Source organism: Poecile atricapillus, chromosome 26, assembly GCF_030490865.1.
Source record: "Poecile atricapillus isolate bPoeAtr1 chromosome 26, bPoeAtr1.hap1, whole genome shotgun sequence".
Classification (NCBI taxonomy): domain Eukaryota; kingdom Metazoa; phylum Chordata; class Aves; order Passeriformes; family Paridae; genus Poecile; species Poecile atricapillus.
The window spans coordinates 5,076,576-5,096,320 of NC_081274.1; the positions used below are offsets into that span (position 1 = coordinate 5,076,576).

The following is a 19,745-nucleotide window of genomic DNA, read 5'->3' on the forward strand; positions in this document are numbered from 1 at the left end:
AGAAGATCTTCCACGTCCCACTCCTTGCTGCAGACAGGACACTGCCAGCCTCAGGGGCCTTTGACGGTGCCTTCTGACCACAGTTATCAATTCTGATCAGCACTGAGAGACAGCAGCATCGTACCCCAGTGTCTGAAGGGGTTTGGGGCTCTCCTGACTTCTCACTGGATCCTGCACCAGCAAAATACCTGGGCCCTGCTTGTGCAGAAGTAACTGCCTTGCACTTACCCTTGGCCAATCTGCTCCAGTTCCAGGTATTTCTCGGCAGGCTCCCCCACGCTCACGGTGTTCCCTGAAAGAAACCACGTGGAAGATGCTCCCTCTCAGATGAGAGCCAGAATGCAGCCCCACTCCCTGGGGCCGGGAGCCCCTTGCTCTCAGCTGGGGAAGGACAATAAATGACCCTGTGCCATTCAGCTGCAGAGCAACACTGGGTGCAGCTGATGCTGAGACACACACACAGCACCCTGCTCTGGCACACAGGAACAGAGCAGACGTACTCAGCTGCATCAGGCTCCACTCCCCGCTCCCCTCTGGCTGCAGGGCTGTGCTGCTGTCAGAATGTTCAGCCCAGGATCCTGCAGCACAGGGAGCTTCAGTGTCCTCTTCAGGAGCAGAGGGAGGTTCCTCATCCTCTTCCCAAAGCAGTGCAGGTTCCTCATCCTCTTCCCAAAACTCTGCAGCTTCTCTGTCCTCTTCCCAAAAAGCTGCAGGTTCATCATCATCTTTCCAAGCCATGGGACATTCTCTGTCCGCTTCCCATGCTGGAAGATGTTCACCCTCCTCTTCCCAAGCCACAGGATGTCCACCGTCCTCATCCCACACTGGGAGATGTCCACTGTCCTTGTCACACACCGCGGGAGCCTCGCCGTTGTATTCCCAAACCGCGGGGTGTTCGCCCTCATCTCCCAGAACAGCGGGAAGTTCACTGCTCTCTTCCTCCTCTTTGGCCTCCTCTTTGCAAGCAGAGGGAGCCAGAGGAGGAGCTGATGCTGCTTTGGTGCCCTGTGGACAGACGGGAGCGTGAGGGACGGGAAGTTCTATCTCAGTTATCACCTTCTTTATCCTCAGCTACACATCCAGCTGCACTAAGCAGAAATAGAGTTCAGAGCTGTTCAAACTAACAATGGGCAAAAGTTGACATTGCCACTTATTGTTGGGAATTCCATATTCCACCATGGCTAAAGCCAGCAAGCAATCTTCTGCCTGCAAAGCCAGTCCTGCAGCTCTTCAAAAGCTCTTCAGCAGAAACAGAGAAAACTGCCAGGGATCTCTTTGCTGCTGCTGCTGCTGCTGCTGCAAAGACACTGACAGGAACTTTCCTTCAGCCTCTCAGGCTGGCACTCGGCTGCCACACGCCGAGCTCACAACTCGCTGCACAATTCTGAACACCAAAGCTTCCTTTCCCACTCACCGAAGGAGGAGCTGCTCGGGATCCACGCGTGAGGTGCCCTGCAACGGGAGAGGGAACATGAACCAGATGTTGTTAGGAAAAAACTGCCTGTGGTGGGAAATGAACAAGGCAAGCCTGAGAGAGCATTTTGCTTTCACAGCATCCCTCCAGGAGCCACAGGCCCTTCACACAGCGAGCAAGAGAGCAGCACAAAAGACTGGGCTGTGTCAGCTCTTGGCTGGAGCAGCAAACGGAGGGAGTTCCAGGCTCTGCTGCCACAGACTCCCCGCTTGAGGGAACAGAACCCCCCAGGCCTCATTGCAAATGCTGTGCACGCCCCGCTGGCTGCAGACACCCCCTTTTTCAGCTGCAGCTGCTGGCAGGAGCTCTCCCAAACCAACCGTGTCCTCATGGCAATTTGGTTACAGAGTCAACTCCGTTCCAGTGGAAGAACAGAAAGCACACAGCAAGCCCAAAGCCACAGATGCTGCACCGAGGGAAAACCTCAACTTACGTGCCAAGTGGGTTAAAAAATACCCCGAATAAGCCACAGAGAACAGAGTGCCAACTGCAGCAACCACTTGCTGCATCATTTTGGCTGCACTGCACACGTCTGCAGACTGTACCCCTGCAAGCACAGAAGGACACCCGTCAGGGGCTGGGCTGGCTGCTGAGAATGCCTCGGGCAGGAGGATCCTCTGGCAACGAGCAGGCGCCCAGAGCCGCTCTGGACACTGAGGCCTCCGTGTCCCACAGCAACGGGAACACCACGGGGACGTGGCAACGTTCCTGTGACACCACAGCAGCCACTCACGCAAAAACCGCCTGGAAGCTTCTCCTGTGTCACAAAGGAGCACAAAGAATCCTCCCAGGGCACAGCCTATTGCCCAAAGGATCCAAGAGGAACTCTGAAAATGCAGCAAACAAGGACACCCCATAGGCCAGCCTGAGCACTGAGGAGGAACGAGGACAGGACCAAACCAAAGCAAACACGACCTGTAGTCACTGATACTGCTGAGTAAAACCAGCAAGGCTTGTTCCATCTGGAATCTTTGTTCTCGTTCTAAAAACAAGCAAGATTCTCCACTCTAAATATACAGAAGGCAGGAACTGGGGAGGAGGTGGGATTAGGAAGGAGGAGGAGCAGGAGGAGGGAGAAAGGAAAAGGAGGAGCAGGAACAGGAATAGAAGGAGAAGCTGGAGGTTCCAGTGCCCCCTGTGTCCGCAGCACCCCCGGCCACGGGCCCATCGCCCCCACCTCATCCTGCAGGTGAGCAGGGAGGGGGAGCTGGTCCCAAATCTGTTGGGGGGTCCCTGAGAGGGTCTTTTTATTGGGGTGTGTTTGGAACTTGCAGATTGTGGAATTGAGCCCCAAATATTGTCTGGCGTCCCTGGGAGGTTTTTTTTCTCTGTGTGTGTAGGTTTGGATCTTGCAGGACCCCAAAGCTGAGCCCCTTGGGGGATCTTTGGGGTCCACGTGGCCATTGCCCAGTATTGGCTGGCGGTGGACATTGGTCCAGGGGACCCCCAGGAGTGCAGAGGAGAGGAACCCCTGGGACCCCCAGAGTGGGGAGAGCAGAGAGGAGCGATCCTGGATCTCAGGGACCCTGGCAGCTTGGAGAGGTGGGAGCCTGGAGAGGAGACACTCCTGAGATCCCTGGGATCTCAAAGCAGAGCATCAGGGGAAAAAGGGACCCCATGGACGCCCCAAAAGCCCCTGGATCATCACTAAGGAGGACCCCAGAGAAGGGGGAACCCCTGGAGCCCTTGGACCCCCATCATCCCAGGGAAGGGAAACCTCTGGAAGCCCAGAAGTGGAAAGACAAGAGATGGGGAACTCCTGGGAGATTTTTTGGGGCTGAATCTTGATATTTTGGAGATTTTCATGGACACAAGACTCCTGCTGAGCTCTAGACATGGACTTGGGCAGGAGGAGCCTCTACTCCAAGGCACTCCCACTTTGATTTCCCCCAAACCAGGATTTGTCATTCCATGGCCATGGCCAGATGGAGGAGGAGGAAAAGCCCCAGAGATCCTGCATGAGGAGGGGCTGCAAACCCAGCCCAGAGAGCTGCAAGGAGGAAGGATTCCCCCCCGTGCCAGGAAGGTATCCGGAGATCCAGCCAGAGCTCAGAGCTGGGGGAGAGAGCTCATGGCAGGGAGAAGCCCCAGAAATGGAATGTGGGAAGAGCTTCAGTCGCAGCTCCCACCTGATCTGGCACCAGAACATCCACACAGGAGAATGCCCCAGCGAGTGTGGGGAATGTGGGAAGAGCTTCACTGAGATGTCCAATCTGATTTGTCACCAGAAGATCCACACAGGGAGAAGTCCTACACGTGTAGGGAGTGTGGAGAGGGCTTCAGCTGGAACTCCAGCCTTGGGGTATACCAGTGCATCCTGAGTGTGGGAAGAGATTTCCAAGGAGCTCAGGTCTCATCAAATGTCAGTGGATTCACATAGACGAGAGGCCCTTCCACCACCCTGACTGTGGGAAGAGCTTCACAAAACTGCACCCTCATCAGGCACCGGCACATCCACACTGGGGTGAGGCCCTACGAGTGTCCCCAGTGTGGGAAGAGCTTCTCACAGAGATAAACCTTGACCAAACAGATCTTCCTGACTCCCTGTGGGCACCTGGGTGAACACAGGGGCAGGAACATCCATCAGAACACAGACCAACAATGGGAATTGCAGATTGACTGGCCCTGAAGATTCACCAGAATGCAGAGATCCATGAGGATGCAGAGATCCCCCCGCAGCCCCTGGAGATGCCCATGCCCGAGCAGGGGAATGCCTGAGATGAGGCTGTGACCCTGGGGGACACCTGTGGACAGAGGGGCCCCCGCTGGAGCCGCCTGTCCTGGAAGGTCTGACCCTGTGGCAGAGTGACCCACGCTGCAGCACTGTGAGGGGGCTGCTCCCCATGGAATGGACTCAGGTTGGAAAAGTTCCTGGAGACCTCTCTGGTGGGAGAGATCCGAGTGCAGCAGGGCAATGACCACTGTCCCTGAGAAGCGAGAAAAGCCACGGGAGATGAACTGACCATGGCTTCATCCTGGCTGGCGGAGCCTTGGAGCTGCCGTGCGGGCCGTGGGGCTGCCCCGGGGGCTGCGCCCCGAGCCGGGGCCCCTTCCCAGTGCTCCCAGTGCTGGATCCAGCCTGGAGCAGCCAGCGAGGGCTTCAGCTGGGACGGCAGAGAGGCGCTGATGGGGGGTCCCGGCTCACTTCGCTTTGGTTTTGGTATTTTTGGGAGTTTTCTGCAGGAAATCTCTCCTCTCCTCCACTCAGCAGAAGGAGTTTGGTGCGGTTTTCCCTTTTGGGGAAAATCAAAGCAATGCATCAGTTCTCCTAATTAGACGTGGGAGAAGTGAGGCTCCAGGGCTTCCGGCTGAGCCGGAGTCACCCAGCAGCCAGGGCTGGGCAAGGCGGGCCGGGAGCTGCGGAGAACTTTGTTTGTGTTGGGAGCTCAATGGCGGCTCCGGCCGGGCCCGTTCCAGGGCTGTTCCTCATCCCCGCCTTTCCCCTCACGCAGCCCGGGGCGGGCCCTGAGAGCGCGGGACGGGGCTGTGCCGCTGGCTGCGATTGGCTGCTTCTGCCGTCACTCGTGGCTCTGGCGCGCGCTGATTGGGCAGAGCGGGGACAAGCAGGAGAGCCGCCATTGCCGGAGCGTCTGTGCGGGCCCGGCAGCGGCGGCAGCAGCGGCCGGAGCCCGGTGAGGCGGCGGCGGAGCTCGGAGGCGGCCCCGGCCATCGCAGGTGGGAGCCGCGCTCGGTTCTGCGGGGGCTCGGGGCTCGCTGCGGGCCCGGGAGGGGGCGGCAGGGGGCTGTGGCGGGTGGCTTGTGCCGTGGCCGGCCCGTGTTGGCCCTGGGCTGAGGGCGCTGCGGGAGCGGCTGCCCGCGGTCTCCTTGCCGCTGGGGCCTCGGCAGGAGGCGGTGGCGGAGCAGCGCTGGCTCGTCCCGCTTCGTGTCGGGAGGCCGGAGGTGGCTGCGCTGTGCCCGGGGCTGGGCGGGAAAATTCCCGGCGCCAGAGGTTTGTGTGGCCAAAGGAGCCAGAGGAGTGGTGTGCGAGTGACTTTATTGCTGCCCAAAGGGAGAGGCCATGGGCCATTTGCCGTGCGCTCTCTCCACTTGTTGGAGGACGCGGCCTCGTTTTTGTCCTGATTTTCCCGGCCGCATGTCCCTGTCCCTTTGCCCAACACTGGCGGAGGTGCTTGGAAGGTTCAGCCTTCCCGATCCGCCTGCTGCATGTCCTTTTTGTATAACACCCGATGTTCCTGGCTCTGTGAAGTGTTTGTTCTTCTGGAAGTTCAGGAATGTGTTGGGACTTGGTCTGAGCAGCAGTCCTTGTCGATTAGTAACATTTTCTGAAACTGGTGATTTCTCCCATTCCTTCCTTATGTACAAGTTCCTGTCCCTATCTCCAAGCAGATTCACTCTTTGCCTGTGTTTTTTCTTCCTGGGTGTCCTTTGGTTTTGGGATTGCTCTCAGTGCCCTCATTCTCTGTCCTTTTGTAGCCGTTTGTGGCTCAGGAGGCCTGGCTGCCACCTGCATCCCCTTGCTCAGCTGCTGAATGAGCTGCACTCAGCAAGGTGTGGTGCATGGTAAAAAGATGAGAGTTGCTGTAGCACATGAGAGGAGAAACGGCATTTGTTTAACCCATGGTCTGTGAGGGAAGCACAAAACCGTGTCCCATTCCTATCCTTTCCACGTTTGGACAAGTAAATGAGCTGCTTTTTTATTTCCTTTTTAGTCTGTTTTACTACTTTTCCATTGCCGTCTATCTGCCAAGAGTAGTTTGAGTTACTTAACTTTTCCACAAACTCTGCCTCGATTTTCTGCTAAAAGATAATCTGATCCCATCCCATGGTGAAATGTTGTGTTCCTCATCTGAGTGGATTGGTTGGGGGGAAGGTCAGGAGCTGGAGCTGTCTGGTTGGTTATTATTTCAATGACATCCTGTAATCTAATTATGCCATTGAAATGATAAATGGTTTCTCTGGTACCTGATATGAATTCATCAGGGTTCCCAGGGTCTGGTCCATGGTGTTGCAGGATTTGTTCTCGTGATCGTTCGTCTTTTCCCCATTTTTGGGTGCTCCCTCCTGATATGCGAAATAAAAAGAGCTCTATAACTCGCAGAGTAGTTATAAGAGTAGGTATGAATTTATTCAGCACTGAGATGCATGGGGGATATCTCCTCCGAAAGGCATGCACACCTTTTTGATTTGGTTTTCTCTTTTTTTCTTTTACAGACTAGGTTTACAAGATACACCTAGTACATATTCATTTTTTAACTCTGCTTGTCCTCACTTCATATTACAATTAACTCCATGCCCCTTTCATTCCTCTGGCCACCTTTTGGAACTTTAAATCTGTTCTTTCTGGCTTAGGGTCTGAAGAATCTCCTTTATCTTGTTGTGCCATTGTCTTTGCATCTTGTTTGTGTATTCTGGCTCCTTATCTTATCTTGCATTCTGACTCTTTTCTTGTTCTTGTGGATCAGAGTCTCAGGGTATGGTTTTTGTCAAACCCCCCTTTTAGTCAAGCATTTCTTTGTGTTTATTTCCTAATTTTTAATTTCTGTTTCACTCCACCCACAGCTTCATCAATTGTCAGCTTTTCTCTCATTAAGTCATCACATACTTGGATTCCCAACTGATTTCCCTGAACTTGTGGTAGCAAATAAACCCCAGTGGTCTGATACACCCTATATAACATAGACAGAGACAGCACATGTTGGAGTGGGGACAGGGATGATTCTCCCCAACTTGTTTTAGTGAAGTTTTCACAACATTCCCCATTTTCTGTTTTCCTTTGCAGCTTAACCAATTTGTGTTGCAGAGTCAGATATCCTCACAATGGGCTGTGCCTTTAGCTGTGCAAATTTCATCTGTGCAAGCAGGCAGAGCTTGGGCTGAGGGGCAGAGGGAATCAGCCCAATTCCTCCTGCAGGCAGGAAGCCCCTGGGCCATTGTGCAGGCTTTGTCCCATCAGTGTTAATTTGCATTTCTAAAGCTCCTCTCCTGGCTGCCTGGAACAAAGCTTCTCTTCCAGGGCAGCTGTGGGTGATTCAAGTGTTCTCCCCAATTCCCTGCTGGTGCCTTTGGTCCTTTTCTTTTTGTGACAAAAAATATTCTATTAAATGTTTAAGTTAAGAGTTAAAGGGTCACCTTTAAAGCTCTTCTAGTTTTTCAAAATGCAGCTTAAAGGTGAACATAAGATAACTCATACCATCATTTTGCCATCACTACGAACCACACACAAACATAAAAAGAAAAATTACAAAGCAATCAAGTGTTTTCTTTTTCTTCTGCTAAAATTAAAAAGTGATTCTCACAACATTGTCCCAAACAGAACGAACAATATAGAAGTAAAATTATTATGAAAAATTATTCTAACAGTGTAATCCTTTCACTGAAACTGTGAAAAGCAAAACCTCTTTAACAGTGTCTTTAGAGAAATAAGGTGTTACTTGATTCTGGTCAGGATGTGCAACAGGAATAATTTCATGCACACATAGGCTGTGTGTGCAGAGAAAATCATTCCATGACACATGAGTTTGACTAGATTTTTCCAAAACTTTATACAGTCTGACCCCATAGAAATCCCTTGGTTTAATGTTCATTGGTTTGAAGGTGTGGAGTTGTTAGGATTTGGTTTCCTGTTGCAGCCGGATTTCTGTGCCTGTGATGTGAATTAGGTGGGCACTCCTGGATTTCCTGCTCAGCCTTTTCCAGACCAGGTGTCTCCAGCTGTGCCTGGGGCAGTGTCTGGGGTGGATGTTGGTTGATGTTTGCTGCTGGGTGTTGATGTTTTGTTGATGGTCGTTATCTTGGTGGGAATCTTTTGGGCTATTCCCAGTCTGTTGAGATGTTAATTTCATCTCTGCTGAGTGGTGGAAAAGAAACATTAAAATTCCTTTCCTCAAGACAAATGCAAACCAAGTCCATTTAGAGAAATAAGATTTGAAGCCATTTTAAAGTTGGTCTATTTTGGCAGCAGCTAATCCCAGGCAGGGCAGAGTGTGAGTGTAATTGAGAGGCAGAGTGGAATTGTCCCGGTGCCTTCCCCAGCAGCTGTGGCGAGGGCAGGCACAGAAAGGGCTGAAGCTGCAAGAGTGAGAGCAAGGATTGTCCCGCAGTGGCTGGAGATGGCAAAGGAGGGTGGCCAGGCCGAGGATTTGAGCAGAGGATCTGTGGGCAGGCCCAGGGGCTTCCCCCGCTGGGGAGCCCTGGCTGCTGCTGCGTTGCCTTCAGTGCAGGCTCAGGGGTGGCCTGTTTAATATTCCCTTGCAATTCAGATTTCTGAGTCTGGAAGAGCCATGGCTGGGGCATCAATCTTTTTTTTTTTTTCATTTTGTTAAATTTTGTTCTCTTTCTTATGTCCACCCCGTAACATTGAGACTATCTGGGGGAAAAGAAATCCACACAATGTTCTGGCTAGAAGAGAGAATCCTCAGTCCAGCTCCTGCAATTCCCTGTTAATTGTAAGAATTGCTGCAGCTCCTTTTTAGTTGTGGGAAATGTTATTTCTGAGATTCCCTGGACCCTCTCTAAGTCAATTCACCACAGGCCTTCAGTCAAAATAGGTCTCAAATATTTAAACATTTTCTCTTCCATTTGCACTTTTTTTCCAGATACTCAAAGCTGCTTTTTAGATTGAAAATGAAGCCATTTCACAGAGGCTTCCTCTACCTCTTCTTGTTTTTCTGACTGGATCAAGTCATCCACATCCTGCATTAAGCCAGTCCCTGGGGGTGAGGTCAATTCCTTTGATATTTCCTGCAAGGCTTGCCCCAGTCAGGCCGGTGCTTCCGTGCATCCCTGCAGAAGGACCGTCCATGTCTTGAGCATTTTCCCTTCTACCTCTTGTTGCCAGCCCAAGGCAGAATTCTTTTGCATCCTCTGGAAGTGGGCAGATCCTCAGAAAGCATCTTTTGCATCAAGTTCTGAATAGCAGCAGTGTGAGGAGGGCACGTGGTTCAGGATGGTGGAAGGATCTGAGAGTGTGGGGTGCCTCAGTTTCATCATCTCATTTCTTCTTCTTGGGTCCTGCAGCATTCTGTGGATTCCATTGGATTTCTTGTTTGGCAGGATAGGAGCATTCTAGGGAGCCATCCCTGGTTCCCAAAGCCGTGCCTTGAGCAGGACTCCCAGACAGGCTGTGAGCCCTTCCTTCCCTCCCTTGGAACAGGGGATTGCTTTTCGACACCTCTTGTCCTGGTTGCTTGAGGGAAATTTGGAGAGGCTCCATATCTAATTTTGCCAATTTCCCTGGGGCTGCCCACACTTGTGGGTTCACTTCAGCCTAGGCTCTGCCAGACATTTGACCCAGAGGTACAACAGAACCAGTCTCTGTATCACCTTTTGCAACATTAATTTGCATTCTCAATTTAGCCATCAAATCCCTTCCCAGTAAATTACAATCACAATTGTGAGCAAATAAAAGCTCCTGCATTTCAAACCCATGTCCCACATCTGCTAATAGTGGCTGAATAAAACACACTCCCACTCATCCTTCCCACTTAGTGCCTTAATTATTAAAATATTCCCTAGCACCTTTAGGTGTAAGATTCTGAGTGGATGGAGAGGCCCTTGTGTCCATCAGGAAAGGTCTCCTCTGGATCCAGAGCCACCCTGGATGTTCCCAAGGGCTGCAGTGTGGTGGGTCCCTGGTGGAATGGGAGCTGTGAGACCGCTAAGAATCCGTGTCCATCAAGGGCTGGACTTGCTGGTGCTGAGGGTGCTCCTGTCTGTGCTTGCAGTGTCCTTGTGCCCTGCAGCTGGAAGGCTGATTCCTTGCCAGGGGCTGTTTGGGTGGGCTGTCCCCTGGCCAGGAGGGCAATGCCTGTGCCAGGTGCTTGTGGCCGAGGGTGTCCCCTGGGTGCTGGGGCCCCCTTGGGCCCTGGGCTTGATCCCTCAGGGGCTGTAGGAACTGTGCCATGGCCTTTGCCTTCAGCTTGGCCTTTTGCTCATCCCTTGCTGCATTCAGCTGCTGAGCCTTTGCAAGGAGCAAGTGCTGCAGGGGCTTCTTGTGGCCCTGCTGCAGCCCCCCTCAGTGCCTGTGGGTGCTCATCGTGTGGCAGCTGCTGAGCTTTCTGCAAAATCCTTCCTTTTTGCAGGGACCCAGCACAAAATGCTTAAAAGATGATCAGGATCCTTGCAGGTCTAATCCCCATTTCTGAGCTGTTCCTTCCTGGTGCTGGCTGTGCTGAGGCTCCCCTCCCCAGCCCGTATCCCAGAGCCGGTCCCTGTCCTGCCGCAGTGTCCAAAGGCGGCCCCCCCGGCGGGCAGGGCCGGCAGCTCCACGGGGCCGGGCAGCGGCCGGGGCGTCCCGCAGCCTCCTGGGGGCCGGGGGCCACTGCCGGCCCTGCCCGGGGGGTGCTGGGGTCAGGCAGCGCCCGGCGCTGAGCCCCGGCTGCCCCACAGCCCCGGCCCGGCCCCACAGCTCCCCACAGGCCCCCAGCCCGTGCTCCCGGTGCCGCAGCTCTGCGCCCGCTCCTGCCGCTCCCAGCTCAGAGAAACCCCCTGAAATCCTGACCTCCTTCTTTTCCTGTCCTGGAAAACTGGGATACAAAGGATCTGAGTCAGCTGGCAAATGCTGAGGATAAGACCCTTCTGAAAAACATTCCAATCCTCAGTATTTTTCTCTTCCTCCTCTTTTCCATCATCCTTTTTCTTACCCCATGGATTCCTCCTGCTGCTTCTGACTTAAAGCACATTCCTGCACACTCCCATTCAGCCAATCCCTTCCCAGCACACCAACACCATCCATCCCCTGTTGTCTAAATCCCTTCTGGACTTCCCTTATTGCCTTCCTGGGTGTCCATGTCCTTAATTCCCTCTGGGAGAATGTGCGAACGACCTCCACATGCTCCCAAGGGACCCTTGAGAGATATTTTGGGATCCTCATCCCTTTTGCTGGGACCCCATTCTGGCTTTCCCTTTTGTCCCCTCCCTGGGTGCCCTGCCATGTTTACTCCCCGAAGATGCCACTGGAGTCACTGCTGAGATTTTCAGTGCTCTCTCCCTGCCGACTCTTGAGAGCCGCCCTGATCCGTCCCTCGTCTGTCTCCTGCTCACTCTCGGGTACCCAATCAATCCCCGGTGCCGCCGCCAGCCGAGGGAGCCGATCCCCCAAACTGGGTGAGGCACCTTCAGCTGCACTCAGTGCCCGCCGGCCCAGACGGTGGAAGGAATTACGGAGGAGCCCCAAGGTGTGTGGAAAAATTGACATCCCCAGAGGTTTCTGTCCACAAGGAAGACAGAGGAGTCCTGTAACAGTAATTGTATTCATAAGAAAAGGGAGAGGCCATGGGATATTTCCCATGGGGTCTCTCCAGTTGTTGGAGGACACAGCCTCCTTTTCATCCTAATTTTCTTGGTCACATCTCCCTCTCCCCATTGGTTGATGTACTGTAATGGTACAGACTTCCCAATGCACCTCCTACATACCCCTTTAATATGCACCCCACTTTTGTATAGCTAACGATATTGATGGCTGTGTTAAGTCTTTGTTGTTCTTCTGGAAGTTGATGAATTTAGCAGGACCTTGGCTGAGCAGCAGTCTGTGTCATCAATTCATAACATTTTCTGCAGCTGGTGGCTCCTCCTGTCACTTCCTTATGTCCACGTCCCTGGCCCTATGTGCAATGAGGTTGACGGGATCAGTTTGTAAAGAGCCTTTGTTGTTGTTCCTTTGCTGGGGTTCCCCCGTTTTGGGGCCATCCCCCCTGGAGCAGGGTGTCCCCCCTTGGTGCAGGCGCAGGGCTCAGGCAGGGCTGAGGCAATCAGAGCGCGCGGCGCTGATGACTCATCAGTGTCCAGGCAGAGCCGCAGCTGCCAGCGTTCCCCAGCTGGAGCCCAGCTGCGCCCCTCCCCCCCGGGCCTTGGCGCCCCCCTTGAGGGGAATTTGGGGAGGTGGGAGGGGGGAGCGCCAAGGCCGGGCCCCCCCGCGCTGTGGTGGCGGGAGCGGCTGCAGTGGGGAGCGAGTGCGGGCGGAAGCGGCCGAGAGCCCAGCGCTGCCCCAGGCCGAGCTGGCCCAGCTCCATCCGTGCCCCTGCGGTGGGATGCTGTGGGACTGGGGGGGAAGAGGGAGGCGGCAGTGGGTGCTGGGCCTGGGGACAGGAGGGGAGGGGAAGGAGAAGCAAGGTTGAAGAACAAAATGGTGAAAGGATGCATGTGGGAGAAGGTGGGATTGTACAGGAGGAGAAATAGTAGGAGGAAGTGGAGTATGAGGAAGAGTAGGGACACAGGAGGAGGAGGAGCAGGAAGAGGGAGCAGCACAAGGTTCCTCCCTCCCTGTGTGTGCAGTCCCAGGAGTGTTGCCCTGCCCACAGTCATCCGGTGACTGCAGAGGGGGATGCACAATTTTCACTGGGCTGAATCTTGGTGTTTCTGAGTTATATTGGGCTAAATGTTGGTGGTTTGTTTTTTTGCAGGGCCTGAATGTTTTTATTCTGGAGGAGGTTTGCCTGAATTTGGTGTTTGGGTAGTTTTTGATCACTGTTTTTATGTTTGGAGGATGTTTGGGCTGAATCTTGGTGTGTGGTAGGTTCTTACATACACAAGATGCCAAATGACTTCCTGAGATGAACTTGGGCAAGGAGGAATCCCCACCCCAAAGCGCTGTCCTCTTGTTTTTTCCCCAAACCAGGATTTTACATTCCTGCACCGTGGCCAGATGGAAGAGGAGGAGGAAAAGCCCCGGCGATGCCGCACAAGGAGGGGCTGCAAACCCAGTCCAGGGAACTGTGAGGAAAAAAGATCCCCCAAGTGCCAGGAACACGGCCAGAGATCCAGCCAGAGCTCAGAGCTGGGGGAGAAGCCCCACAAGTGCTTGGAATGTGGGAAGGGCTTCAGAAAGAGCTCTGACCTGATCCAGCACCAGAGGATCCACACTGGGGAAAAGCCCTACGAGTGTGGGGAATGTGGGAAGAGCTTCAGCCAGAGCTCCAACCTGAGGAATCACCAGATGATCCACACTGGGGAACGACCCTATGAGTGTGGAAAATGTGGAAAGAGCTTCGGAAGTATCTCTAACCTGATGAGACACCAGGTGATCCACACAGGGGAATGGCCCTACACCTGCTTGGAATGTGGGAAGAGCTTTGGGTGGAGCTCCAACCTCAGGGCACACCAGCGCATCCACACTGGGGAGAGGCCCTATGAGTGTCCCCAGTGTGGGAAGAGGTTTCAGACCAGCTCCAGTGTCCTCCTACATGAGCGGATTCACACAGAGGAGAGGCCCTTCCGCTGCCCCGACTGCGGGAAGGGCTTCCAGCAGAACGGCAACCTCACCGTCCACCGGCGCATCCACAGTGGGGAGAGGCCCTACGAGTGTCCCCAGTGTGGGAAGAGCTTCTCACAGAGCTCTCACTTGACCCAACACCAACGGAGGCACCAGTAAGGGAAGCCCTGCGAGTGCCCCGAGTGCGGGAAGAGCTTCGTGCGCTGCTCCAGCTCCATCCCCCATGGGAGGATCGGCGTTGGATGATCCCCAGTGACCCCCGTTGGGCAGAGCCCTGGTGATCCGTGGTCCTGGTGATCCGTGTTGGGAAGACACCTGGCTGGGAGGCTCCACATCTTCCTGGCTCCCTGTGGGCACCTGGATGAACACCGGGGCAGGAACATCCATTGGGAAACAGACCAAAAATGGGAATTCCTTGTGGGGAGCAGATTTATTGACTTTCAATCCTAAAGAACCTTTTGTCGTCGCCTCAAGGAGCTCTTTGGACAGAGAAAACAGGGTGACATTGAGCTTGGGAGCCCTGGAGGGGAGCACACACGCTGTAGAGGAGGGAGGACACAATCCCCAGTACCCCCCTCACCTTCTTCCTCAGATAGAAGCTGAGCCCCAGCACCAGGAAGACAAAGCCCAACGAGGAGCCCCTGATGCCCATCAGCATCTTGCTGTGGGCAGTGTTTCACGGCATCCCTGGGGCATCTGCCAGATTTAGAACCCCCAAAACCTCTCACAGACACCCCAAGCCCCTCCAAAGACCCTCCCTGTTTCCCCCAGCCCACCCAGGACCCTCTGAAACCTCCTTTGGAGTCACTAATTTTAATAAATTAAGTATTTTAGAAAAATTGGAGATCTTAGCTAGAGATAGGCCTTGCTGGAAGTAGTTAGAGTTAGTGATTAAGTGAGAAGCAGGATTTGAGATAATGAATCTCGGACTTAGGTAAAAAATTACTTGTCATTGTATGTTTGTTCAGCTGTGCTTATAATGAGAGAAGAGAAACTGATAAACAGGTTCAGGAAGATCACAGACCTTACATCTGGAAACCCATTTCAAAGTCACAAGGGAGGAAATTGGAGTTGTACCAAATGTCATTTGTAAAGTCAACCATTGTAAAGGTAGAAAGATCAGTGAGGAAGAGCAATTTTTTTTCATCTCTTGATGACTCCTCACCAAAATGACCTCCTCCTCAAATTATGAAGCCAACCAGGCAGGAGTTATGACATTTTAAAATCATTACAGTGCATTTTAATCCAAAGTGGGGAATGGGAAGTGTTAGCATTATGCACATGTATTAGTATTTTGGATATTTAAGACTTTTGTAAATAAGTAGACACTGGAACCTTTTGTCAACTTGCAGTGTGTATTAAGGGGTGACTCCTGCACTCACCCAGTGCTGTGATTAAACATCCACTTTGTAACTTTAAACTGTTGGAGAGGTTTTTGTCCATTAACAGATTGATGTTGATGCTGGCTCAATATCACTGTTTTGGTAAATCACTCCCAGTCTCTTCCCAGCCTCCCCAGGACCCACCAAAGCCCCTCCTGTTCCTCTCGGGATCCCACAGCCCCCTCCCAATTTCTCCCCACTGCCCCAGGACCCCCAAACCCTCTCCCAGTCCCTTCCAGGCCCACCAGGACTCATCAAGACTCCTCCCAGTCTCTTCCCAGCTCAACCAACCTCATCCCAATCCCTGCTTTCCAATGCCCAATCTCCTTCCAGCTCCTCCAGGCTCACTCAAATCCCTCCCAGTGACACCCAGCACCCCCAAACTCCCTCCCAGTGTCCACCAGAACCCCCAGAACCCCATCCCACCCTCCCCAACATCCTTCAAACCCCTTCCCAGCCATCCTAAGCACCTCAATCCCTTCCCCAGTTTAAACCAGTCTATCTGAAACTCCCTCCCAGTTCCTCCCAGCACACCCCAATCCCCCTCTGGGCCCCCCCAGTGCCTCCCCCGCTGCCCCCGGCGCTGTGGGGGCCGGGCCGTGCCCCAGTGCCGGCTCAGGGGGTGCTCCAGGCTGACGTGCTCCACCTGGCAGCTGGAGCTGAGCCCGCATTGCCGGGGGCGGTTTCCAGCAGCACCAGGAGCTGCTGGCTCCAGTCCCCGCTGGGGAGCACGGCAGTGGCCAGCACGTGGCCCGAGAGCTGCTGCTGGCCCTGGGAGCAGCTCAGCTGGATGTGGGCAGGGGAGAAATCCATCAGGGAGCAGAGCAGGCGGCCGGGGCCGGGCTGGGAGCTCGAGGGCACCAGCGAGATGGACACGATGGGATGGGCACTGGGAGAGAGTGGAGACAGACTGCGATCAGCTGGGGGGGAAATGGGAGAGATGGGTGAAGAGTGGTGTGGCATTGGAAGGGACTGGGAATGGACTGGGAGGGACTGGGGTGGCACTGAAAGAGATGAGAGCAGATACTGGGAGACAGGAAGAGGGTTTGTAGGTCTGGGAGTGAAGTGGGAATGAACTCGGAATAGTCTGGGAATGGGCTAAAAAGTAGTGGGGGTGACTCTGGGGCCTCAGGGCGGGACTGTGGTGGCACTGGGCGGGACTGTGGTGGCACTGGGAGGGACTGTGGTGGCACTGGGAGGGACTGGGAATGAAGTGCGCGGCACTGGGAGGCCGAGTCCAGCGCGGGGCTCTCGGCTCTGTGGATCTGCCCGGCATCTGATGAGTCATCAGAGAGACGCGCTCTGATTGGCTGAGGGGCGAGGGGATCCACGAGAGGCGAGATGGATCAGGGGGGCATTTGGGGTGACTGGGATGGACTGGGAGAGGCTGGGATGGACTGGGAGAGGCTGGGATGGACTGGGAGAGCCACGGGAGCCACTAGGAGGTCTCAGGGATGGGCGCAAGGAAGGCTGAGGGCTCTGGGGTGATTCCCAGGGAGGTTTGGAGGGACCTCTCCCTGCCCTTGTCCCGACCCACGAGGACTTGGATTTGGTTCAGTTCAGTGGAATTCATGGTGATTTGGGAGGAACTGGAGCAAAGCAGCTGGAAAGCACAGTGGGCTTGACAGGGACTGAACCAGGGCAGGAGTTGGGGCTGCCTCGAGTGAGCTCTCACAGTGTGAACCTTCATGGGTACTTTCTAAGGGAATTTTGTTGAATTTTTACATTGATTATTAAAAAGCAGAGTCACAAGTGGAGCTCCTCTTTCAGCTTGAAATGAGGGGATGGAACGTGGGCACTGGGAATTCCGTAACCTCAAGTTGTTCCTTGATACTGGACACTTTAGCTTTGGCAATCTGAAGCCCTTCAGCAGCAATGGCTCTGCCACCCCCTGGTTTCTGGCTCAGACCCAGCTCGGAGCTTGGACAAGGTCTGGGCTTTGTCCTCTTGAGCTTCGGGAGCCTCCTGGGAAGCACCAGCCCTCCCCAGCCCACCCTTGGTAGGACTTTTTCTTTTCTCTCTGCTGACAATTTTATCCCCAAAACTGCCGTGGGAACGTTGTATCCAAGCACATCCTCCAGCGCTGCACTTTCCTCCTGTGAATTCCCTGTGCAGGGAATGTGTCTGTGCTTTTCCCTGCTCTGTTGACTGACAAACAAACCTGAGCCCGTGGGACTGTCAGAGCTCCTTCATGCAATGAAATCAGGTTGTGTTGATCATGGCATGTTCTGGAGGAGCTTTTCTTGGTGTGTCTTGTGCTGCTGGAAATGACACAAGAGCCAGGAGGGAACAGAAGCTGCTGCTGCCCGTTGGCTCAGGGCCAGGGAACCAAGTTGTGCTCCCGTGCAGTTGGGCCCTGCTGGAAGCAGAGCCGCCTTTCCCTTGAGCAGCTCAAGCTTGTGACAGCTCCAAACAGGAAACCTCAGCAGAAAACTCTTCCTCCAAACTCAGCTGCTTTCCCTCCTGCAGCTGTTTGGGAAAGAGCCTCAAAGCACAGACTCTGCTGGGAGCCATTGGTGCATTTCCTCCCTCCCGGCAGCAGCAGCTCCTGAGCCCTTCACAGGCTCCTGTCACTTCGCAAACCCTTCAGCTCCCATTGAAATATCAGCAGTGAGTGATATGTATATTTCTTTAATGTTTAAGCTGCATTTAAACTTCTCTTTTTCTCTCCTCTCTCTCTTTTTAATCTCCTCTTTATCTTCTTTAATCCCGTCAGCACCAGTAGGATGGGGATGGAGTCTTGGGGTGGGTGTGGGATGAACTGAGGATCCAGCAGAGAAGGGCAAGGCAGAGGGGAGAGGACTCAGCCAACCCTTCTCCTGCTCTCTCCTCCCCCAGGGTGCAGCTAAAGCAAGTCAGACTGGAAAGGATCCCACAAATGCTGTGTTCTCCTCCCTCTGAGCTTGGCTGGGGATCCTCAGCTTCAGCCTGGTGCAGTGCCTTAGATTCGCTAATTTGAGTTTTTTGGCTAATGCACTAAATAATGTGGTGGGTTTAGCACTGGCTGAAATCTCCAGGGCACTTACTCATTTCTTATTGTGAGATATGGATTAGGAGAAGGGCAAACCAGGCTTAAAACTTAGAAGGAATAAAGAAACTTTATTAACAGGACTACAAGAATGAGAAACTAGAATAAAACTTTCAGAACGCTTTTTCTCTCCTGACTTTTTTTTTATTTACCTGACAACATAGAGATAGAACTTGGGATGTTAACACAGTATTCATTACACGAAAGTTTTTTATTAGTTTTTGTAGGGACAGGAGTTTTTCTTGTTATGTCATGGAGGATTTTTTACGAGGAACAGATTTTTTGGTGGTTTTTTATTTTTACAAATAGCAGCCGTCTGGGAAGAAATTTTGCTATCATGACATTTTTCTCATTTTTACAGCCCTCCTAGAGGTGTTTCTATGGGTTTTGAATTCGTGGGGTGTTATTTTAAGGATGAGTTGTTTGAAGGCAAAGGTTTTCTTCATTTGTTTTTGTGATCATCTTTGGGAACAGAAGTTTTCTTCTTCTCTCCCTGAGGGTAAAGGGCATTTTATTGTTTTTATTTATTATTCTGTTCAAACTTTTTATGGGATTACAGTTACTTTAACACTTGTTTGGTTTCTTTAATGGATGCTTTTGTTTAGATTTACAGGTTGAATGTTTTTTATACTTTATTAATGAATTAAAGGAGATATTTTAGTACATCATTGTATATTTCTATGGCTTTACTAAGAATATTTTAGTTTCAATTGTCATTTTTTCATTTTTTTTTCTGTCTCAGATTTGACTTTTTTTACTGACTTTGATGTTTTTATGTTGTTCTTTTTTGTGTTGTTACTCTGTCCTTTTCAGTCCTTGGAGAGAAGAACAAGGTTTGTAGGTCTCATCTGTGTATTGAAAGGGTTAATATCTTACCCAGGCTCATAATCTTCCTAGTGTTCCAAATAAATAGGTACTGTGAGGGATACATATCACAGGTGAGCACCCACTGCACAATCTGCTTTGGATTAAATCCCATCTCCATCTTCATCAGCTCACAGTCACTGTGACACTATTCCTGCATGGAAGAAACAGGCTGGGATGGCCCTTTCTGCTTTTGGTCCTTTTTTCGGCAAATGAAATATTCTATTTGAAAACATTCAAACCCTGGAGTTTCTTTGTATTTTCCCCTGCAAATGCTGCCAGCCGAGGTTCCCAAGTGTCTGGTTCGTGTTTGTGTGCACAGAGCAAAGGTGTCAGCCTGTGTCCCTGGCCCGGGTGTCTGTCAATGTCCATTGAAGCAGACGGCTGGAAGGGGGCTCTGCCCGCCCTGCGCTGCTCCGGGGCTGGGGCTGGGCTGGCAGAGGCTGCAGAGCGCTCTGAGAGGCACCGCCTCAGCCCCGGCCGGCATCTTGTGCATGGTGGCACCGCCTCAGCCCCGGCCGCCATCTTGTGCATGGTGGCACCGCCTCAGCCCCGGCCGCCATCTTGTGCATGGTGGCACCGCCTCAGCCCCGGCCGCCATCTTGTGCATGGTGGCAGCTCTGAGGGCTGTGCGAGGGACGCTCTTCCCCAGCGCTGTTTCGCATCCTTTCCTTTCCCGGGATGGCATTTGGAAATGTTTCTTCGGCCCTATCAATACACAACTCACTGTCTTACTCACTTCATGCTTAGAAGGTTTGAAGAAAAAAATGAAAAGCATAGTGTGATTATGATGCAAAATTGTAGCCAAGAAAACAGTACTCCATAGTG

The 19,745-nt window shown here is 52.9% G+C and overlaps 2 protein-coding genes and 1 pseudogene across 2 annotated transcripts in view; 2 read left to right on the forward strand and 1 right to left on the reverse strand.

The window, feature by feature from the left end:
• Nucleotides 1-3,790, reverse strand: part of LOC131588457 (zinc finger protein 729-like) — a 298,116-nt pseudogene extending 294,326 nt beyond the window's left edge.
• LOC131588549 (zinc finger protein 239-like) overlaps nucleotides 1-19,745 on the forward strand; it is a 135,224-nt gene that overhangs the window by 59,128 nt on the left and 56,351 nt on the right. The window contains exon 2 of the mRNA XM_058857479.1: nucleotides 13,050-13,732. Coding sequence (XP_058713462.1) covers nucleotides 13,077-13,732 — 656 coding nt within the window. The 5' untranslated portion in view covers nucleotides 13,050-13,076. The remainder of the gene's footprint in view (nucleotides 1-13,049; nucleotides 13,733-19,745) is intronic.
• Nucleotides 1-19,745, forward strand: part of LOC131588627 (zinc finger protein 239-like) — a 369,862-nt gene that overhangs the window by 11,658 nt on the left and 338,459 nt on the right. The gene's annotated exons all lie outside the window — the stretch shown is intronic.